Below are 24823 nucleotides of genomic sequence, written 5' to 3'. Positions count from 1 at the left end.
CGTCGAGTTCCTCGGACGTGTGTACGGGGCCTAATGCTCTTACAACTTTTTACAAAGCTGTGAGCACTTACTTATTTAATATCAAAAAAATTATCAATTAGTTACGTATTTTGCTTATGATTGTTTTTTTTTGTAATGAAATCACATGAAAGCTTATATAATAATGCATTTGTAATGAAATTTCGATTAATTGACATCAAACCAGTGAAAGACCATTATTGTAGATTACTGCACTTTTGCACTACCTTAAAAAAAAATCTCAAATAGTCTACATTGGAAGATCAGACTGCTGCAAGACCATTCTATCGAATAATTGCCACATAAACATACACAGTTGCTGGCCTTGTCTCATGGGAACAATAATAATCAGCAGGGAATAATTTTCAGCAGTGATCAATTCTTCCAACAATGTCTGTCAGTCAAGGGGCATCTGCAAAGGTCAGGGGTTGCCCATAAAATTGTTTCCCACCCAACATTATTGCCTAGATTAGGTAATAACCATTTAATATCTTTGGGGACCTTAAGAATCTATTTTGAACATTAGACCTCTATTTTAGTTTCTCTATTAGTAAAAATATTAATAATTTTAATGGACAATATATGAAAAATAAATTATCCTCCCTAGGATGTCCTTGCCTCATATGAATTGTGCTGGCTGTGCCAGGGCCAGACTGTGATCTGCATCATTATTATAATGTTATGGAATTGTCTCAAAGTGCAAGAAATCTGGCTAAAATGGAGGCAGACTTTGTTACTAAGAGGTTTTCTTAGTAGCCTATAACAATCTACCTTTATACATAAATGTAGCCATACATTTCTATTTTCAACACAACACAGTATTGCTTTCTTACAGATCTTTAGGATACTACACACACATGTTGCAAATACAGACAACTTAGTGTTAATATTACCCAGTAGTAGTTAGTCACATTCATCTGGAATTATTCTATAATGAATGTGCCTTATCATTTTCTATGGTGACACCCATACATATATGGTTTTGTAGGGTGAATTTCTGTATATAGGCAAGAGTCTACGATTATGTAAAGGCAGGAGATTAGTATGCAGTATACTGTACATATAATATATATATATATATATATATATATATATATATATATACTTGTTGTTTATGCTTCTTGTTTCTACAACGTAATCCTTGAATGAAGTCTGAATATGTCTGCTAGCCTATACATGTAAAGCAGCTTGAAAATGATTCCTGTGAAACTACCAGACAAATCTATTTTATAGTATAATAGATAGGCCAGAAAGCAAATAGAAATTCACCTATTTTCCATATGAATGAGTATGTGTTTCCACTATCCCTGTTTCATGTTTTTATCAATGCTCCCAAAGGATAGTGAAAGAAACCAGTGCATTACATTTTCCTCTTAAATACTATGCCAAGTATGTGTATACACTGAGATAAAAAATACTACTAGAAGAGAAGCCCTAGGCTCTGGGCAACCAATGCTAAGACGGCGAATATGCAACAAATCACTCAATTTAAAGAAGAAGAAAAAAATATTTATTTTTCAAGTCCCTCCGGGGTTTAAGTACTTCCTAGATATATAAAAGCAATGAACAGAAGAGAAATGAAATGCAATGCAAGGTTACAATGTTTTGCTGAAACCTGTTAACCAGATAACCTCACTTTTATAATCACTATTATACTACAACATTTTAACATCGAATTTCTGTAAACTTTGTTATAGGAGCCCCCTTTACACAGCAAATTATGTTTTATAATGACTCCTGGTGTGTATTGCTTATATTTTGCAATTATCTGTAAAGTCAGAAGGTTTTTTTGTCCTAATGCATTCTATGCAATAAGATAACAAGCCTTCTGTGTGCAGCAGCTGCCCCAGCAACCCCTAATACTTACCTGAGCCCTATCTCTGTCCAGCAATGTCTACCCAGTATCTTGGCCATCTGAGACTCTTCCTCCTGATTGGCTGAGACACATCAGTGGTGCCATTGGCTCCTGCTGCTGTCAATCAAAATCAGCCAGCCAATCAGGAGAGAGAGGGGTGGGGCCGGGCGATAGCTTTGTGTCTGAATGGGCTTGGGTGCCCCTATAGTAAGCTGCTTGCTGTAGGGGAACTCAACAGGAGGGAGGGGCCAGGAGAGCAGAAGAGAAACCCGAGAAGAGGAGGAACAGGGCTGCTCTGTGCAAATCCAATACAACAGAGCAGGTAAGTTTGTATTTTTTTTTTTAAACAAGACTTTACAATTACTTTAACTTACTTACTTTGACATCCAGAAGGTTTTACCACTTTCATGACTAGACCATTTCTTGCTATTCAGCACTGTGCTAATTTAACTGTCAATTTCCCAGTTATGCAACACTGTACGCAAATAAAGTGTATATAATTTTTTTACACTTTGGTGGTATTTGACCACCATTGGGTTTTTTATTATTTTCTATATAAACAAAAAAAGACTTATTATTTTTGGAAAAAAAAAACATATTTTCTATTTTTTTGTTCTAAACAGCCACTAAAATAAAATGTCTTCATAAATTTAGGCCAAAATGTATTTTGGTTAAAAAAGAAATCCCAATAGATTAATTGGTTAGTGTGAAAGTTATAGCATCTACAAACTATAATATATACAGATATATTTGAAACATAATCAATCCTGGTGTACTGACATCCTATTTAATTTTTGAAGCCCTTAAAATGCCAGGATGGTACAAACACCGCCACCTTCATCACCCCTTTTTGGAAAGTAGAGAGTCTGAGGTATTTATTAAGAGGCATTATGAGTTTTTTGAAGTTATAATATTTTTGTCACAATTATTTGGAAAATTAAGAAATAAAATTAGCTTTTATTTCATATTTTCTTTACATACTGTCACCAGGGCAGTACAGCATCATCATATGACTGGTGTGGTGGTGATCAGGGTTTGGGACAGAATGTAAAAAAAAGAGATACATTTTTATTATTATTTTTTTTAAACATTTTTTAATTTTTCCCCTTTTTTTCCTTTTTTTTACATACTTTTATCAGAGTTGCTTTTGTTTTGCTTTTTTTTACACTTTGATGATGACTGTAACAGAAATGTTTTGAACTGTCATGAATGGGTTACAATCATATCATCTGTGATTACTATTGTGTGCTTTGATTGGCCCACAGCTATCACATGGTATAGGGTGCTGTGATTGGCCCAGGTACCATGTCATATCTGTGGGCCTATCACTGAATCAAAGTAGTAAGCACCTCTGTTATAAATAAAGTCCATTTATAACAATTGTGTTTACATTGTGATCATGTAATTGCATAGTGATCATTTGAGACCCCGCCCGCTAAAGCAGCCGCTAAAGCAGCCTGATATCGGGAGCCACAATCTGCTGTGTCTGGTGGATCAGTAAGCTGCATGACCATCAGCCAGCAACATACATGTACATGATTGTGCCCCCTGCCTGCAGTACAATTTAATTCATTTTTAATATTCAAAGCAAACTCAACCTTCCAAGCATGTCTCCATGCTTTATTGTGCTGAGAAATCATTTTTAAAAACACCCCCTAGCATTTCTGGCCGTCAACATCTTAAGTAAGGGCAGATGATTCATGTACCATTTACTTTTAGTAATCCATCTGCACTTAGCTTAGGCATACATGGTGTGCTTAGTTGAGAAAATCCCTCCTCCACCTCGTGAAGACTCCTAGAACACATGACATTACTTGCTGAGCTATAGAAACTAAAAATGAATTGAAGAAACATAAAAAAAAAGTTTAAAACATGTAAATATGATATACTACCTATTTACTAATGCTGGCAGCATGAGGATTACAAATAGTCAACATTGATTGAAAGAGTGAAGTTCCACTTTAACTTCTTTTTACATGTGTTCTTAAATATTTTCACACTTTTTCTGTATGTCCTATTGCTAATGAAGAAAAAATAACTCTCTAGTGGGAAAGTGTGGTTTACTGTAGCACATCACAGTAGTGTGAATGGAGTAAATGGATCCTTTTCTTAAACTGTTAGGTTGTAAGACTGTGTTAGGACCACACCAGTGTTGCTGGCAATTTATGCTTGTGGTCCCTTAATAACTTTTGTTCTGCCCCCCCCCCCCCGGGTCCCATTACTGAGGAAAACAAATTTCTCACATTACACACATTGTTACTACCATTATTTCCTTAGTGTAAGCATATTGACTTGTTTCTTATTATGTATATATTCATGTACGACTGTATGTATTTGTAGATACTTGTAAACATATGATTTAGTAACTAGTTGTAAAGGCATGAATGAAACAACTATAATAAGTGTATCTTCTTAGGGCATTATGTATTGACAGCAAACAGCACAGCAGACATGTATAATGATTATTTAAGCACATATCTGGTTGGTTAGTAAGGCTAATAGCATATAATCAACACACAATTATTCAAGGCCTATAGACTTTCAGTTAAGTCATAATTGTTAACAACTGACAATAATGTTGCTTGTCATGGTTGTTTATCATTGAAGCATGTGAGCGTACTATAATCAGGGCATTCAGAGTGCTGATGAAATGGTCTCCTTAGGGCTATTCATCAGATTAAAATACCACTGGGACCACTTCCATTGAATAATAAATTAATATTATTGTTTCTTTTGTGTTGTTTTCCATTTTGTAACGCTATAATTCACAAGTGTAATTAGAACTGAGAATATATATATATATATATATATATATATATATATATATATATATATATATATATTAGTTACAACAATATTAAAGGATACATTGTCCTGGCATTATTGCAAAGGAGTTTAAATAAGAGTGGTTTGAAGTTTTTGTCCTACAAAGGGGATATATTTCAAAGCATCTAGACACCCAGATATTAAATTATTGCATGAATTGCTATACATGTTTTTAGATTGTTTTTAGGGTGGGTGTATGCAGAGGACATATTATTTTAAGAATTTCTGAGTAAAATGAGGTGCTGGTGCAAAATCACTATTGAAATTGCGAATGCTCAGTATTCCATAAAAGGAGGCCAAATAGTGAGTGATTGGTGAAAATGTGTCCCCTGCCTTCTATTAGAGAAATAAAAAAGTTTTGTAAAATATTCAGGTGTGCTCATTTCTGCCTTTTTGATGTACAAATCCCAAAACATTGATCACAAAGGGTATCAGTTAATTATGTAAAAACTAGGCTTACTGTTCATGTGATAGATTAGAGCTACAAGCCACACGTGGATGGATCTCACTGATCTTAGTGGTATATAGTATAACAATTTTGCTTTTCAGCTTTTGGTAAGGCTGTGATGTAAATATATGCTCATGTGTTACTTTGAAACATAGGTTGCTGTGTGTGTTTCAAATTTTTCCCAGTGTGGCATTGTTTATGGGAACTGTCAGATAATATATTTGTATAAAGCCGTTGCTGTCATTGTAGCCCTCTTTTTTGCCTAAAATAAAATAATAAAACACTATAAAAAATAGAACAGTATTATGCAAATCATTCATGGATTCTTGACACCACAGGCAGTACTGCTGTTGTTTTGCATAGAATAGTGTAGGTATCACAGGGGAGTTGTGAGAGACAAAGGAGATATTGGAAGATGTCACCAGAGTCCAGGTATGTCTTCGGTTCACAGAAGACTTGATACTGCAGATAGATTTTCACCTAAGTTGGATATCTTTGGTGGTTGAAGACCACTTGCCAGTTCGCCGATGATAGGGAGAAAGGAACGCCTAAGAAGATTAGGTGCAATTTGCCAATTTGAGAGGTCCTTTTGTAAATTGATAAAATACACCATTTTGGGAGTTATGATCTTTTCTGTGCTGCAGATGATATTCTGATCGCTTAGGGATTTCAGCAGAAAAATGTGTTTGCAGATTTATGTAGTTGTAGCTTAGATAGCTCTTAAAAGAACTGCAGCTTTATCCCATGAAAGTCAATGTTTGGTTGCTTTCTATCTCTGGTTTTGGTAGATTTTTTAACTTTGTGGTAACAGAGTTAACCTCCCTGGCGGTATGATTCTGTCAGAAAAAAGGTGCTGAAAGCGGTACCATTATTTGCAAGGAAATTTGGCGTTTTATATTGTAGGTCTGTCATTTTTAGAAATAACTCACTTAAATCTGACCAAACAAGATTCTAATAGGCATCCCGGGTATGACATTTTTTTAAAAACAAAATTATAAATTATAATATAATAAATAATTATAAATAATTATAACAAATAATAATATAATTATAATAAAAATTATTCAATAATGTAATCAAATTAAAATCACTGAAATTTGCTCAGTTGCAGAATTGTTGCTGTCATTATTTTTTTTTTTTATGACGAATTTCCCCACAAATCGCTATCGCACAATTCTGCAAGTGATTATAATTTATTATCGCTGTTTTTTAGCTGATCTAAAACTATTTTTGACATAAAGGGACACTTTTGGTTGCTATGGACAATCTACAGTTTGCAGGGAGAAAGAAACGTTTTTATTATATAAAATGACATGCATGACACAGGACAGACCACTAGGGACAAGGGGGGTGTGTTTTTTTTACATACAGTACTGTAATCTATAAGATTACAGTATACTGTATGTATAGTGTTTGTTTACTTTTTTGAATTTGGCGCCGTTCTCCGTCCCCGTGCGTCGTAACGTCGCAGGGAACGGAGATCGGCGTCACACGGAAGCACTATGTGAATCGAGCGAGGTCCCGCTCGCTCACACAGCGCGGTGGCATCGCTGGATCCAGGGACAAGGTAAGTAAAAAGTGCCTGTGGATCTAGCGAGGCAAGCCCGTGACTGACACGGGGTTACCGATAGTAGCAAGAAAATCTAACCCCGTGTCAGTCTCGGGAAGACCTCCAGGGAGGTTAACAAAGCAAATCGATTGGGTGTCAAAGGTCAATGTTTATTGGCCAAGCCCTTGATGCTGTCCACTAATGTGAATCTCTTCATTTGACCTTTTAAACATTTAAAATGTATCCTTAAAAGAGGACAGCAAGCCTTCCTTGCCTATCCTCTCTTTCGGGCTGTGCACCCACACATTATTTTGTCTCCCTCTGTTTCATGGTGCCATCTTTGCCAGCATGTCCTCCATTCTAGCATTCTCCATTTCCATCTTTTTTTGTACCTCAGAATTTTTATAGAGAGTACACAAATGCCCTTGTTTTTTACTTCCTCTTGGTTGATATGTTTTGTATGTCTTGTGATTTATTTCTTTAAGTGGAGTAACCTGTTCTAAATGTAATGGGGCACCTGACCTTCATATGCTGATATACTTCTGAAAAAAGTCTACTCTTCGGTTTTATTTTACCCTACTATAACATTTCCTCACAATCCTTTGTTTATATGCATGTTTATATGCATCAAGTCATTCTTGTGTTTTTCTACTTCCCCCTTCTTTCTTCTTTTTTTGGGGGATCACTGGGGAGTAATGTTGCATCATGATATCTCTAGATAGACAGGATGAACAATCCTGTTGGTGGTCATCCTGGTGGCAGCATCCTACCCATTTTCTTGGTATTTCTTTGCCTACCTACTAGTGAATGAATATATACCTACTGCTCTATTAACCAAGCATCTCCATATTTGGCTGGTTCAAAACAAAACATATTAGTAGCTTTTAAAATTTGGGGAGCCTCTGGTGGCTGAAAAATGGGTAGGACGTACCCATACAGGATTTCGCCCAGGAGAGCCATCCATTGTGTCGCAGTATATCTGCGTGACACAGTCGGCACGTTGTTAAGTTCCCTAAGTCGCTCTTGATATGTTTTATCCCCCAGACCTTTCACCATTTTTGTTGACCATGAATATCTTTTTGTAAGTGAGGCCTCCAGAACTGGATACAGTATTCTAAATGATGTCTTACTAAAGCTATATATAGGGGAAGCAGAACCTCCTTGCTACTGCTGATTATTCCTCTAGTGATCCATCCTAGAACTGTATTTGTTTTCCACTGCCTGGTCACACTGTTTGCTCATGTGCTTCATTCACAACAGCTGTGCTTACTATTTTGATGCTATTCTTGGCCCACAGCTATAACATGTTACCTGGGCCAATCACAGCACCTGTACCATGTGATATCTGTGGGCCAATCACATGACACAATAGTAATCACAGCTGTTACGAATATAACTCATTCATGACAATTCAAAACATTTATTTTTCAGTGATTATCACTGAAACAGCAATTAAAGTGTAAACAAAAAATCCATGATCACACCCCAGAGTAGTACAGTGTCACAATAGTGTCACTGAACTACACTGATGAATGTATGTAAAAAAATAAAAAAAATAACGTTTTAAAAAATGCATGTGGAAAAAGTGAATATGTTTTCATCCACGCACATATAGGAAAATACAATTTTTTTCAGTTAACAATTATTATTATTATTATTATGCAGGATTTATATAGCGCCAACAGTTTACGCCACGCTTTACAACTTGAGGGTAGACAGTAAAAATACAATACACTTTAATACAGTAGGAATCAGAGGGCTCTGCTCCTTAGAGCTTACAATCTAAGAGGGGAGGTCAAGAGATACAAGAGGTAATAACTGCGGGGGAAGTGTTGATGGAGAAGATATTACAGCACTTAATTTGGCCATTCTGTAATATATACAACTAGTTGATCTATAATTATTTATTTATGTCCCTTTTGTAATGTACTACACTCCATACATTTATTAACTGAGGACATTTTTAAACCAGTAGTTTAAATATAAGTTATACAAACAGGATACATTTGTTTAAAGACAAATGAAAAAGGTTCCTGCTATTCATTGGGCAATAAAATACTGTGGCATGGGCCACTTTTGCATACTTCTGTGGTGAAATGAAAAATAACTGAATACTAGCTGATCATTTCAAATTAGATTGGTCTGTCAATATTCCAACAGATGTCTGAGAGCCATTGTGGTTGTCTCATATATTGCAAGAGTGGTTTACAGACCTACAATCACAGGGATCAAATAGACATGTAATATATCCGTACCTCTTAAATGGCTTTTCAGTAACAATGGCTGTCATATCTTAAAAAATAATTTGGCTGACAAAACCAATCTGACATTTGTATACTGTATGTACGTTTGTATTCTGTAGCCATACATGTGATACGATTTGCAGAGGCAAAAAGAATACAGGCATACCCCACTGGAAAGTTCAAAATCAGGCTCACTTTTGCATAGAAACGAATGAGCTTCTAACCCCAGCTTGTTCAATTAAGCTTTGGTAATAAAACCTGGAAGCTCATTGGTTTCTATGCAGAAGTGATTTTGCACTTTCCAGCTCTAGTAAATAAACCCCATTGTGTACTTAAAAGCAGGGTATACCTGTAGTAAAGGATGACCTGAAAATTTCCAAACATACAGGGCCACTTTGTTTTTAGGCTTTGGCAGTTATTTGCATTTCCTAATAGAGCAACTATGCTCATACTAACAAAATATATATCATTTGTGACTTGTAACCAAATGAAAAGGGACATTTAGTTCTACATAGCAACGGAGTCATCCTACTGTGTTGAGATAAATGACATTTAGATTATTTAATAGATCTAGAGGGAGTTAAACAGATTAGTGTACAGCCTGCAGAGACCATTGATCTCCCTCATCTGAATAAACAGGTCAGTGAACTAATCATCTTAATTGATCTGTTGAATGTTAACACAGAAAAAAGGAAGGCAATTAAATCTAATGAGTCAAAGCTTTTATAGGAACATTAGTTAATAGCAAAAGTTCTCTGAAGATGCCTTGATGAATTATAGTCAGATTACAACTACATCATTTCATTTCAACTAAAGAAAAAAGATGATAATCGCCTGATTTGGGTGATGATTTTAGTGTTTTAGGTGCCAGTGGGTACCCTTAACTGATCATTTAGGGGAATAGTTGATTTTCTGGATTGTATTTTCTGGCTGATTGCTAGTGTTTCTTTTCAAAATACAACTGGTAATTTCTGATTCTTCTCCTCTGTAGAATGAATATACGTGATTGGGTGAAAAAATGTACACACTGATGAAATAATTATTATTAAAGTAGCATTAAATCTTCATCTTCATTTTTTCAGCAACACATCTGTTATAAATTGACTTTACACAATAAAATAAAGTATTCCTTCTCACAAAATTCAGAACCACTCCCTTTTTTGTGCATTCACATAACATCCTGAAGGTTCCTGTGTGCCATTTCCCTGAACTTCAGTATGCACTCATAAAATCAGCAAGTACAACTCTCAGGGCTAGGTCTCATAATTGTTCACATTATTGCGCATGCAATGCCCCCGCTTTCATAAAATAAAATCACGCTGCCCATACCTGTATACTATAGTTATATTCCAAAATATTTAAATAATATACAAGTTGTGAAATGTAGAAGATATAGCCAAACATCCAACAGAAACTGAAATAAAGAGATTTAGTATCATCACATGTGTAAAGTAAAAAAAACAAAAAACAAATACACATAACACTCTTAAGCCGTGTACACACGATCGGTTTGTTCGATGAAAACAGACCGATTGACTGTTTTCATTGGACAAACCGATCGTGTGTGGGCCCCATCGGTCTTTTTTCCATCAGTGTTAAAAAATAGAACATATTTTAAATTTTTTCTATGGATAAAAAACAGAAATATCTGATCGTCTGTTTGGAACTCCATCGGATAAAAATCCACGCATGCTCAGAATCAAGACGACGCATGCTCGGAAGCATTGAACTTAATTTTTTTCGGCTCGTCGTAGTGTTTTACGTCACCGCGTTTTGGCACGGTTGGATTTTTGACTGATGGTGTGTAGGCAAGACTGATGAAAGTCAGCTTCATCGGATATCCGACAAAAAAATCCATCGGATTAGATTCCATCAGATATCCGATCGTGTGTACAGGGCTTAAGTCAGTATAAATAGATGACACGGCATAATAACAGCCCCTTTAGGTATATTGGAACTAGACATATATCTGGAATATCCCCAATCATCATGTGAACAAAATTATGAGACGCACAGTGGCTTTGTGGTTTGCACTTCTGCCATGCAATACCTTTGTTTAAATTCAAAGCATGACACTATCTGCACTGATAGTTCTCCCTTTACTTGTGTGGGTGTACTCTGGATATTAAGGATATTTTAAGAATTAAATTTCGATAGTTCATATAAAATATGTTGGTAAATAGAGCTAATTAATATAATGAACAGAGAAATTGGTGGGAAAACAAACATATTTGCGAATAAAAGATGAAGTCTGAAGTTCCTGTATTAGTCAAAATATTCTTAGAAAATAAAAAAGATTATGCAATAATTTAATATTAAAGCTGCTTAACCATGCTTAAAGTACTTAAGTTTCTTCTTATGTTTTACGAAATGCTTTTAATGTTTTGAAAGGTCTGAATGATTTCCCTAATTTGATTAAATCAAATGATTTCTCCTATAGGCTGCTAGATGTAGATAAAAGTGAAATACTTTACACAGCTTGCTAAATTACTGCCTGAGTGCTTTCACACTGGAGCGGTGCGCTGGCAGGACATCAAAAATGTCCTGCCAACTGCATCTTTGATGCACTGTAGGAGCAGTGTATACACCGCTCCTACAGCGCCCCTGCCCATCAAAATCAATGGGCAGCCCGCAGAATTTCCGTCTTTAAACCCTTTTTCGTCCGTTAGCGGGGGTTAAAAGTTCCCCGCTAGGGGCCGAAAAGGGCTGCAAAAACGAGGGTAAATCGTCGCTAAAAATAGCGGCGCTTTACCGCTGATGCCTCCAACGCTCCAGTGTGAAAGTTTCCAAACTGTTGAGTCTGCAGGGCTTGTCTTTTAGCTGTATCTTGCAAATGCAAAGTTTTGCACAAATTGTACAATTTTAAAAGTTTATAATATCTGTTCTCAATAAAATGTCCCATACAGTACAAAATAATGTCCCAAAATGTCCTACAGTGATCCTTTCCCATTGATCCACTTGCTGCAATGAAAATAAAGTGTTGTCATTCACAGTGGGATAATTGCTGCTATCTCCAGCTGGCAGCTGAATGTAAAAAAAAGGGATCGGGGATGCTGGTTGACATCATTGACTAAATGTGATCACGAACACAGAAATTGCCAACCAGAACTTTTTACTGTAATTTTCTTCCATAAATACCTGAAATTTCATATTATAATTATGATGAGTTCTTTATAAAAGTATAAAACATTTTTTGACAAAGCCATATGATTTCAACCAGATTTGTTAATAATCTCACACTGAGCAATCCTCTAGAATCCAAGATTATTGAGGCATGCAAACAGGTATACCTACAGAATATATCTATATTTTTTTTCAAAATAATTTTTTATTATTTTTCAATAAACAAGTATAGTATACAAATAAAACATTAAGGACTACCAATCACAATAAGGTAAGCTGTCCCAAAAAAAAAAAATATTACACAAAAAGAAGAAGTGCATTACATTGAAACATGAACAATGCCTGTGAAACTTGCCAACTCGACCCATACCGCATCCTCAGAAGGTCCACAATCCTCCCCACACAAACAACCAAAATATAAGTATCCACGTGAAAAAACAACACACACTCTCCGGAGGATGTAAGCTTTGCGGCCTACCATTATTATTGCAGAAAGACCATTAACCTGCCCCATCCGGGTCAATGGAGTACATATCGGAAAAACTCATATAACAAAAAGGATAGCATTGAATAAGGTTTAAACTAGTCTGTTGCAGTGAGAAGAGAAGCCACCCATACCCCCCAAACCTTATCAAACTTAAGTAGTGCCCCCTATTCAAATATGTGGCTTTAAAAAAGAGCGGGGGCTTGTTCACTGAAACCTTCCAGGACTTTACTAGAATATGTTTTTGTTGTAACATTTTAAAGTAGCAACATCAGATTAAGGCTCCATGCACAATGGCTTAAAAATCCCTGCTACTACAGGAGTTTTGTGTTCTGCTTGTAGAAGAAGCTCAGCGTTATCCTGTGTGTCTATGCACATAAGGATGATTACAGGCATATTTAAAGCTTAATGTTTAGAGGCAGGAAAAAAACCTTCTGGTTTGCATTTCTGATTGAAGCTTTCTGGTAGAAAAAAAACACAAAACTCTTCTAAACTCGTCTAAACTTTGTACAAATAACACTCTATATGGAGTTTTTTTTTTAAGCCCAGTGTGCCTGGAGCCTATTTGCAGGGTATAGGTGAGTAATGTCTACAGCTTTTTATAATATATTTTTCAAAAATAAATAAATGATATGTATAAAAAAGCCTTTGGTAAATGGATCATAATGCATAATGACAGGCCACTGATTGTGGATACTTAAATTGTGTTTTCAGGCTGTCAGTGTTGTTTTTGTCTATGAAAAAAGCAGTGATGAAAATGCGAATTATTGAAAATAAATGTTTATAAATTATGTTTTTTCTGGAAATGAGAAATAAATTATGGACATCTGCACCGTTATTCATAGTGATGTGACTCACTGTGTGTATAAGAACTGTTTGCATTTGGCATACCAGAAAATTGTTTTAGGAGTTTAAATAAAAGAGCACAATGCATATTTAGTCAAGCATTACTGTACTAAGGCATTAAGTAGATTAGAAATAAATGAAAGTAATTAAGGGAGCTGTCTAAGAAATGTATTATATCAGAGACGTGAATCGACTGTTTGCACAAAACATTATAACTGGCTGCAGTTAAGATTTAATCAAGTTTGTGTGTGGTACAACATTTGTGCTATGAAAAAATATTAATGAACATAGACAGCAAGCAGTCCCAGTTTTCAGGCATTTATTATGCTAAAACAGCTTTTGTTTGAAGAATAATCTTACCAGCTCCACCTATCTTCCTATAGCATCCATTTGAGAATGCATTAAGGCCTGGCTTCTTTAAATCCAAGGAGAATAAATGTTTCACACTAAATAGTTAAACAAAATAAGCAATCAATTTCAAGCTTCCTCAGTTACACATTTAGAAGAATAAAAGGCTGTTTCATATTGGTTGCAAAAAGTGCACACTGTTCATTGCCTAAGTAAGGAAATATGAAGACTACCATTGCCTATCTACTGGTATAAAGTAACCCTGTTGAAAATATGTGGCCAACATGATTTTCCTGAAAAAAGAAGAGTGTAGATATTAACCTTTCCTGCTGCCTGTGCTAACAAACATTACCCCTCTGATGAGTAATCATCACCTGCAATCCGCTCTGAAACCAATATGCCAGTAATGTTTATTGTTCATGTCCACATCACTTACTAGTGCTTTCCCCTTTCAGCCTCTATATTGCTACTGTATTCTCTCAACGCAGTCGCTTTAAATACATCTAGTCACTGACCCAGAAAAAATTGCAGATAAGGAATTCTCACTTTCTCTTCTGCATACTTGTTCCAGGTCTGGCAATATTAAAACCAGTAGGTCGCATAACAGCCAGTCAACAACACAACCCCAATATTTGTGTTACAACATAAACTTAAAGTAATCACAGTTTTGGTCATGATGAGTCGCAAAGCGAGTGTCTCTTCATTAAAATGAAAATTATTATTTAATTTTTAAATGTATTAGATGTACATGTAAAAGTATTCAGTTTAAAGTTCATACAAAGTTTTGGACAGAGTAATTTTTTTTATTTCTGTCTATGACACCATTGATTTGATTTTTCCTAACTTCCTGTGCCAGTGATGCCCATACAAAAAACAGGGGGGGGGGGGGTTGCAGTTATCACCGGGGACAGGAAGGTGCAGACAACATTAACTCATTTCAGAAGTTCTAGCCTTTCCTCACCTAAAAATGTGTGTCCTTATTGAAGAGGACATTGACCTTGCCCTTGTAGGGAGAGGGGAAGAATCTCCCCAGTAGAGATCAAATTGGCAATAGAAATATACCCCTTCTCCAAACTATCGGAAAAAAATAAAAAGTTGTTGAAATGATTTTTTCAGCTGTTTTTTATTATTTAGAAAGATGCTTGATGGAGCGTAAAATATAAAGTGTGGCGTTAGTGAAAATGTTAAGTAGATACTGTCATCCACAAAATTAGAATTAGTGAAAAATCGAGTAAATGATACCCCAAATGTGAAAAGGGAGTATACTATGTGAAGTGTAGTTACTACATATCCAAGAAGTGTGCCTAAAAAAGACACACTATGTAATAACAAAAATAAAAAACACACTTATACAGTGATTAAGTAGTCACCCTGCAAGGATGACTATCAGTGAGTGATAGCAAACTTAAAACTGCTGCAGTAAACACATATATTAGTCCATATATAAAGCACTGTACATACAGTCGCAGCAAGCAAGACACAATGAATTAATTCAATCAGAAAGGTCTTGAGAAGCAGGAGCGGTGTGTAGTCATGAATGGTCACCCAGGAATGCTTCCAACCATTAGATCATATGAGGATAATAAAATACTCTTACCAGCAGATGAGGACCCAACTAACCTTACAGTTATGGGTCAACTAGGCTTTTATCCACCAGTAGTGGAACTCCAGATATGACTCCACCAATGGTCTCCTCCTTCAGTTGGTATGAACGCCTAGGGAGCAGGAAGTTCTTGGAAGATGCAGCCAGGAGAGTCAGTTGATCGCTCTGTGGAGGACCACTGATTGCGTAAAGGTTTAATGGAGCGTCTATGATCTGTCTGTCTTTAAAATATATGGAGAAAATAGATTCAAAAGTGGAACAACCTTATTTATTTATTTATTTATTTATTAACTCATTTAGATTATTAAAATAAAAGGACTATGTTTATGATGTACCTGCACACAAGAATTCTTTTCATAGTGTGATAAAATTCTTGTTCTGTTATCACTAAAAAAGTAAAAAATAAAATAAAAAATGCAACAAGTAAGGTTGCATTGAGAGCATCCATACTGCATCTAGAAGTAATCTACAGAGCTCTTTATTATTATTATTATTATTATTATTATTATTATTATGGATTTATACAGGATAGCACCAACAGTTTGTGCAGGACTCTGCAATAGATAGGGAGACAGTGCAGTTACTATACATTTAAATATTAGAGGATTGGTGAGCCCTGCTTAGGAAAACTTGGAATCAAAAAGGGAAAGTCAAGTAATACAAAAGGACCATGTGCATAGATAAACAAAATAAATCTGTACTAGGTGATAACTAAAATAAAAACTGACACAATTATACAGAAGCAGCACTCAGTAATTGTCTGGATACAAAACAGTAAAAGTGTATACACATAAAACCTGTTGTGCTTCCCCTTTAAATGTATATGAACCAAAAAAAGTGTAACTTATGATGTTTTGAGGAATTGTGATGCCTGTCTGTGGGGTCATTTGACAGTTATTCTACATAGTCCTCATGCATGTATGTCTTTTAAGTTAGAGGTCTGATATCTATGGTAAGAGGCTGTAGGGTTGATTTACTAAAATTAGAGAGTGCAACATATGGGGCAGCTCTGCATAGAAACCAATCAGCTTGCAGGCTTTTTTGTCAAATTGTAATTGAACAAGCTGTAGTTAGAAGCTGTTTGGTTACCATGCACAGCTGCACCAGATTTTGCACTCTACAGTTTTAATAAATCAACCTCAGTGTTTGGTGTTCATACACAGGAGTGATCACGTGTGATTTCCAGTCAACACTTTTTCACCTGTAGGTAGACTTTATTTCTGTTGTGGAGCTATACTATATTTGTTTGTGACTGAGGGACATAGTTTTGTTTAAATGCGTTTTTATTCACTGATTTGTTCATATATTTATTGAGACATTATATATTTAGCTTAAATATTACACTTTCATTGGTTCATACACTGCTCAAAAAAATTAAAGGGACACTTTTTAATCAGAGTATACCATAAAGTCAATTAAACTCCTGGGATATTGATCTGGTCAGTTAACGTGATTGTAAAGTCTTATTTTATAATTTTTTTAAAAATAGCAAACATGTTATACTTACCTCCTCTGTGCAGTTGGTTTTGCACAGACCAGCCTGGATCCTCCTCTTCTCAGGTCCCTCTCAGGTCCCTCTTTGCTGCTCCTGGCCCCTCCCTCCTATTGAGTGCCCCCACAATCAGCAGTTTCCTATGGGGGCACATGGAGCCCGGACCTGGTCCTGCCCCCTCTCTCCCCTGATTGTCCGATTGACTTTGACAGCTGTAGGAGCCAACTGTGCCGCTTCTGTGTCTCAGCCAATCAGGAGGCATGTCCTGGATGGCTTAGACAGAAGAGAGATGGGGCACATGTAAGTAATTAGGGGCTGCTGGGGTGACTGCTATACACAGAATGCATTAAGATAACAAATAATTCTACCTTTAAAAGTCCTTTAAGTAGCAGAGTGGGTCGTTAATCAGTTTCAGCTGCTTTGGTGTTAATGAAATTAACAATAGGTGCACTAGATGGGCAACAATAAGAGGACCTCCAAAACAGGAGTGGTTTTACAGGTGAAGGCCACTGACTTTTTTCCCCTACTCATCTTTGCTGACTTTCTTTCACTAGCTTTGCATTTGGCTAGGATCAGTGTCACTACTGGTAGCACAAGGCAATACCTGGACCCTATAGAGGTTGCACAGGCAGTCCAATCTCCTCCAGGATGGCACATCAATATGTGCCATTGCCAGAAGGTTTGCTGTGTCTCCCAGCACATACTCAAGAGCATGGAGGAGAGCAGGATCGGTAGCTGCTCCTTTGTGCAAGGAGGAACAGAATGAGAACTGCCAGAGCCCTATAAAATGACCTCCATCAGGCCACTGGTGTGAATGTCTGTGACCAAACAATCAGAAACAGACTTTGTGAGGGTGGCAGTAGGAAAGAAAATCACGACATCTATGGGCAGCATAACCCTAGTCAAAAATCTGACTGGTGGAGCTTCCCAATGGGTGACCTCCAGTGGTCATCAGTAAGAGTTATTGCTAAAGTGTGAAATATATTTTTGTACAATCACTAACCAGTTCTATGTACACATAATGACTGGATATCAAATTGGCTTCTCATTCAATGTTAACATGTTATTGGTCTTCAAAAATGTTACAGCTTATGTGGTATGAGCAAGAACATAAAAAAACAAGAACTACAGTGATAAATTCCAAATAATTGATTTAATACTGGATTAATAAAGACATATCTTGTAAAAAAAATCATATAAACAATTATAAAACACATAGTGAATTTATATAAAGTGAAAATGTCAATATTCACAGTTATTGTCATTCAGGTTCCCGAATTCATATAAATTGCAAATATCAGCATACACTATAATGTGCAAATCTATGAAACAACACAGCTACTTCTTATGACGCTTTTTTTTATTATACAGGCAGTTTCATTTAGTGCTTTAGAATAAAGTGAAAAAATATACAAGTAACTTTGGTAATCTTACAAATATAAAAGTAAATGCATGTTTTTATTTCCAACAGAGATACTGAATATAAAGGTCTTCAACTGTCGTTGGATCAAGTTACAACAAAACCATCGTATTCTTATGCAAATCCAAATCCAGCCATAAATGACAGCAGGAAGAGCAGTAAGTCACGTCTTCCTAGTGCCAAGTCTAAATCCAGGACATCACCATACCCACAGGTAAAAGTCACTGGAATGCAATTCACATTTTTATTTTTAAATATACTAAGCTGGTAGCAATTAGATGAGGGTAGGTAGTTTTCTTGTTATTATTGATAAGACACCTGCTGGTTTATGCTCGGGGTAAAACTGGCAACAGGCAGCACATGGCCATTTACAAGCATATATTTTTTAAATATATACAAAAAAGCACCTACAACAGGTATTTTGGTTATGACATACTGGAATTTTAGAAGAAGGACTTTATAACCATGGGCAAACCAATTTATTATTAGCACCGCATCCCATAATTAGATAGGTATAGAGGAATTGTATGTGATTTTAAGGTGCAAAATAAGGTACAGTGAATTTTAGTTTATAACAGGAAACACTATTAGCGAGTTAGTGTTGTCCCAGGATACGGCTACTTGTATTAAGCAGTGGTGCATCCAGGGTATAGTGTGTATGCCACTTGCCCTAGGCACCACTTGAAGGTGGGTTCTGTGCAGGGACAGACCCAGGGGCTCTTAAATGTGCTATAGCACCTCAAAATCTCTGACAGCGCATCTAAATTACTCCCATCAGATTAGCAGATGAAAGCACCCTTATTTTTTTTTGTGAAATCCCAGGTTTCTCAGAGTATTCTATTTAAAGGTGCCATACAGTGTCACGTTTTTTCAAAGTACAGGTGGGCTATCCCACTGGCACCATGGAAATGCATGGTGCTGCTTCATGGCAGGCAGAATCCAACACCTTCCACAGCGTTCATTCATGCTGTACTAATTATAAGGTAGAATGCAGATGTGAGGGGGAACTGAGGATTCGGATATGGGGGGAGGGGGGACTCTCAAGACTCTTATCTGAAGGTAGGCTTCTGATGTAAAGGGGGGCTCCTGATGTGAAGAGAGAACTCTGATTAAAGGGGGGATCCTGATGTACAGAGGACCCATGATGTGAAAGGGAGGACTCTGAATGGCCAGATTCTGGGATGACTGCACTGTTACACAGCACTGAGGTGGACTAGACTGCACTTACAGCATGCTGGGTTAGTAAATCAACCACTATCTCTTATGTATATATTGTTAATTAAAACAATAATGAGCTTGGCTTGCATTTTTGAGTAGATATTATGGTAAAGTTGTTTAAATTATTGGTGTCAGATGTTTGGACAGGGGCAGAATTTCAGTGAAATGTACTCAATGACTGCTTGATTTAAATGTATAGTTAATTTGCACACATTATGTGTATACCAAGCTGTACATTGTGCAAATACATGCAGCCTTCATTTTATAGATTTGCTTTTTAACGTTTGTGTTATATGCAAAAGTTATTTTTCACTTTCTTATACTGTAATGACAATTTGTAGGAACCAAAATGTAATTGTAAATGGCAGCTCTATTTCTTGGTGATAATAGACTTTAGGCCCTAAACAGTATGGAGGGGCCATGTAAAAATCGTTGTTTCCATTTGTCAGTCAGGCTAAGGAGTAGACTCTCTATTGCACTGTTCTTGCATTCAGTAGTATCAGCGGCTGAAACCCCACTTGCATACATATCACTGTAGAAGGACTCTTATGTTTCTGTACTTTCTGTTCTGTATCAGATGATAAGGGTCAGTCCATTCGAAACATATTTTTAGAAGTTAAAGGAAGATGTACTTACATTAGATCTGAACTCAGCTCAGCTACTATGACTTTGACAAGAGGATTTTGATACCTGTTGGATATTGAAAAATGCAATCATTTTATTTTTTGAAGAATCGAGGAGGGTATTTAAGACATCTATTGCAAGTTGGCAAACTGTTAACTTTGCAGAGATAGCTTATTGCTGGAGTACATGAGTCATAAAGAAGTTACTATGTGATTCAGATGAGCAATGGCTACAGAAACTGAAACATCAATATTAGGAAAATTCACCCACTAAACAGAAACTACTGTTTTTTTTTTCCAATGCACATATTACACTACTTTCATTTGATCTGCTAAAGGCATGAGAATGTTCTTTGCAAAATGAATGTTCACTTAACTTAGTGGATAAGAAAACATTGTGTTCACCTCAATCTTCCTATGATGTGCAAGCAAAATCCTGTTTTTATTTCTTTTGCACATGATTGGGTATTTAAAATCTAACTTAATATTATCTTAGCTTTGGCGTATTCAGTAAAGTGAGTGAACAGTCTCTAATCCTCTAGTAAATCATCATAGCAATTAATTATTGCAAATTTTACCTAAAAACATTTTTTATTTCAGTTTCCCATTTTGCTTTCTTACTGTTTTCATGATGGCATTTCACATAGAAAACTGTAGATTTTTCTAATAGTGACTATTAGGGTTGTCCCGATACCACTTTTTTAAGACCGAGTACAAGTACCGATACTTTTTTTCAAGTACTCGCCGATACCGAATACCGATACTTTTTTTATCTCATGTGACAGCGGCACATGTGTCAGTAGTTTTTTTTTTAATTTTTTTTTATCTTTAACAATTTTTTTTAATTTCTTTTTAATTTATAATGCTTTCTTTTTTTTAAGGGGGGGTGGACATTGCCAGTGTGTTTTTTATTTTATTTTTTTATTTTCTACAATATTTTTTTTTATTCTTTTATTTTTGTATTCTTTATTTTTTTTTTCAGCCCTGTTGGGGGGCTTTGGTGAGATATCAGGGGTCTTAACAGACCTCTGACATCTCCCCTTTGAGACAGGGAAAGGGACTAGGGACACATGTTCACCAGTCCCTTTCTCAGCAGCATTAGCTGCGCTGAAAATGAATGGAGTGAAGACAGCGTCTTTTCTTCATTCATAAACTGAAACATTGTAAACACAGGTTACAATGTGATCACTGACTCTGTCCATTCGGAGCAGTAAGGAGCCGGATTTACCGGCTCCTACCCCGCTCTCCATCCTGACAATTCCAGGGGGTGGAGGAGGAGCATGGAAGGGGAGGGATACAAGGCGGGATACACGGCGGGATACATGGCAGGAGAAAGAAACACGGGGGACACGGAGAGAGAAACACGGCGGGGGACATGAAGGGAGGGAGACAGACTGCAGCAAAACAAAGGGGGGCTGGAGGAGGACATGGGACAGTCAGCTGATTTTAAAGCAGCTGAAAGCCGTGCGGGGGGAAGGGTGTAGAGAGAAGCGGAGAAATTACTTTTAAATCTATACAGCGGTGATCGGTGCTTGTAACTTCCCCACGCACTGATCACCGCCGACAGTACAAGTATCGGGTGAAGCATCGGGAGCATTTGCTCGAGTACAAGTACCCGGGAAAATGCTTGGCATCGGTCCCGATACTAGTATCGGTATCGGGACAACCCTAGTGACTATCTGTTTATCAGATTATTTTGAGCTGACATTAGCAAAATCAAAAACTGCAAATTGGTAATTTATTTTTGTTTACAAACTACAGTGCCTTGAAAAAGTATTTATACCCCATGAAATTTCAATCTCAAAGCTTGTAGAGACATCCATAAAAAGACTTGCAGCTGATATTGCAGCGAAAGGTGGTTCTACAAAGTATTGACTCAGGGAGGCTGAATACAAATGCATGCCACATTTTTCACATATTTATTTATAAAAAATGTTGAAAACCATTTATCATTTTCCTTCCACTTTACAATTATGTGCCACTTTCTGTTGGTCTATCTCCATAGGCGTGCGCACAGGGTGTGCCAGGTGTGCCCAGGCACACCCAATCACCCTGTGCAGCACAGATTCCCCCTCTTTCCCCCACAGAGCTTCTGGCTTCCTTACTCTCCTCTCCCTCCAGCTGTTGCTGCAGGAGTGTTTAAGGATGAGTGGGGGAAGGGGCCGGTAAATATATAACTTACCGACCCCTTCCCTTTCATCGTGAGTGATTGGTACTATGTGTTTGATCTTTGGGGTGCACACCCTAATGCAATTACCTGCGAACACCTATGTCTATCTCATAAAATCCCCAAAAAATACATTGGATGATATAGACTCCAGCAATACTACTCCTGAACTGATTTGGGATGTTTCAACTGTTGACTAGCCTCTATAACCCTTTTCTCTCTACCCTTCTTTCTAACTGTAATCCAGTTACCTACCTCTGTCCCTATTTTCTCTATTTCCCTACCATCCCCAATACTACATCCGGCCAGCAAGCAAACAACTTGCTCACACCTTGCACAATGGTATTTGCTCTTGAACGATTGCTTAGAGAATGCATACAGTACAAACAACAGGATGTACACAAAATCACATTACTAATTTGTGAAAACATGGCTAGCTATACAGCGATAGTTTAACCACTTCAGCACTGGAAGATTTTACCCCCTTCCTGACCAGAGCATGTTTTACAATTTGACACTGCATCGCTTTAACTGACAATTGCGTGGTCATGCAATGCTGTACCCAAACAAAATTTGCCCCTCTTTTTCTCCATAAATAGCGCTTTCTTTTGGTGGTATTTGATCACCTTTGTGTTTTTTATTGTTTGCGCTATAAACAAAAAAGGACAACAATTTTGAAAAAAAACACAATATTTTTTACTTTTTGCTATAATAAATACCCCCAATTAAAAAAAAAATAATGTCTTCATCAGTTTAGGTCAATATATATTCTTCTACATATTTTTGGTAAAAAAATTGCAACAAGCATATATTGATTGGTTTGCGCAAAAGTTATAGCGTCTATAAACTATGGGAAAGATTTATGGCATTTTTATTATCATTTTATTTTTTTACTAGTAATGGCGGTGATCTGCAATTTTTACCAGTACTGCGACAGACAGATCGGACACTTTTGACACATTTTTGGGACCATTGGCATATAAACAGCGATCAGTGGTATAAATATGCACTGATTACTGTGTAAATGTCACTGGTAGGAAAGGGGTTAACACTAGGGGGTGATCAAGGTGTTAAATGTGTGTTCCCTCAGTGTATTCTAACTGTATGGGGATAGGACTGACTGGGGGAGGAGACATATTGTGGTTCCTACTTAGTAGGAACAAACGATATGTCTCCTCTTCCCTGACAGAACAGGGATTTGTGTGTTTACACACACAAAACCCTGTGCTGGTTCTCCAGCATGCGATCGCACCGGCCATGCACATCGGGTCCCCCACCATGCAGCTGGGGGCTTCTTAAGGGATAGCCATACAGGGTTTTGCCCAGGAGAGCCATTGTACCGCAGTATATTTGCATGAACCGGTCACAAATTGGTTAAACTGTAAACCTAATTTGTAAAACGAATTTGTTTTGTAGTGGTATAAGGGCCATATGAAGGATACAAGGTATTTACTCTGCTATTCCTGAAAAACAACTTGTATAGTAATTTTTGGCTATATTTACTCAAGACAATCTCACTAAGGGATCTTGGTGTTGGGGAGGGTAAGGCTTCAGAGTCCCCTGGATATTATTTTCTAGGTTGGGTTTCTATAGCACATTTACATCGTTTTCAATTTGCTTGTGAATTGCTTATTTATCACATGAACAATTCTTAGTGGGTGAGATGTAAAAAGCAAAGTCAATTTTAATGAAAGTATACTGCACGGTATTATATGATTATTTCAAGATCCTTTCCAAAAATGTTTTATTTTATTTAATTGTATTACTTTGTGTCAATTTTAATTTCAGTGCCATTGAGATACATGTCAAAGCATATGTTCTTCATTCTCCTATATCAGTTTACACACGCAGGCTACTGCAAAATATAGTTACAGTATATTGGTTACATGCAAATTTGGTTTCTGAAAAGCCTTACTACAACCCTTTTTTATTTATGGAGCTGCATGTAATAAAATAATTTCTCCATTAGGGATACATCTGTTTTTTAAAAAACATAGTTTTTTAAAGGTTTGTCCATGATCATTATTATGGAAATGTATGTGTATAAGCACAAACTGGTCTAGGTAATGATATACTTAAGACATGGTTTGCTCAGAGCTTGTTTTTTTAGTTCACTTAGTTTACATTATGGGCCTGTTTTACTAATAAAAAGCCAAACCGAACTCTCAAATTATTTAGAACTTCCACACGAAGCTCAGGGAAATGCACACTGCTATGATATTGAAATTTAGTCTGCTAAGCAGCACATTCTCCAGCTTCTAAACATATGACAGCTAAGTCTCATCAAGCATAAAAAAAAAATCAAACCCTGCTGATCAAAATATCAATGGGTATTGTGGTTGACAAGGTTCCCTCATGGTTTCTTCTTTTGATTTCGAAATACTGACATTATCTTATGGTACAAGAGCATTGGCGATTAAACACTGGAAAGTTTTACCCCCTTTAAGACCAGGCCATTTTTTGCTATCCAGCACTGCGATACCATAGTCTGCAATTGCGCAGTTATGCAATACTGTAAGCAAATTACATTTTTATAATTTGTTCACACAAATAGAGCTTT

The 24823-nt window shown here is 36.6% G+C and overlaps 1 protein-coding gene across 1 annotated transcript in view; it reads left to right on the top strand.

The window, feature by feature from the left end:
* The window catches only part of SIM1 (SIM bHLH transcription factor 1), a 108855-nt gene that overhangs the window by 68814 nt on the left and 15218 nt on the right, over nt 1-24823 (top strand). Inside the window, exon 10 of the mRNA XM_040350154.1 lies at nt 18307-18469. Coding sequence (XP_040206088.1) covers nt 18307-18469 — 163 coding nt within the window. The remainder of the gene's footprint in view (nt 1-18306; nt 18470-24823) is intronic.

Source organism: Rana temporaria, chromosome 4, assembly GCF_905171775.1.
Source record: "Rana temporaria chromosome 4, aRanTem1.1, whole genome shotgun sequence".
In the NCBI taxonomy this organism is placed as follows: Eukaryota; Metazoa; Chordata; class Amphibia; order Anura; family Ranidae; genus Rana; species Rana temporaria.
This window is presented reverse-complemented; position numbering and strand designations above follow the sequence as displayed.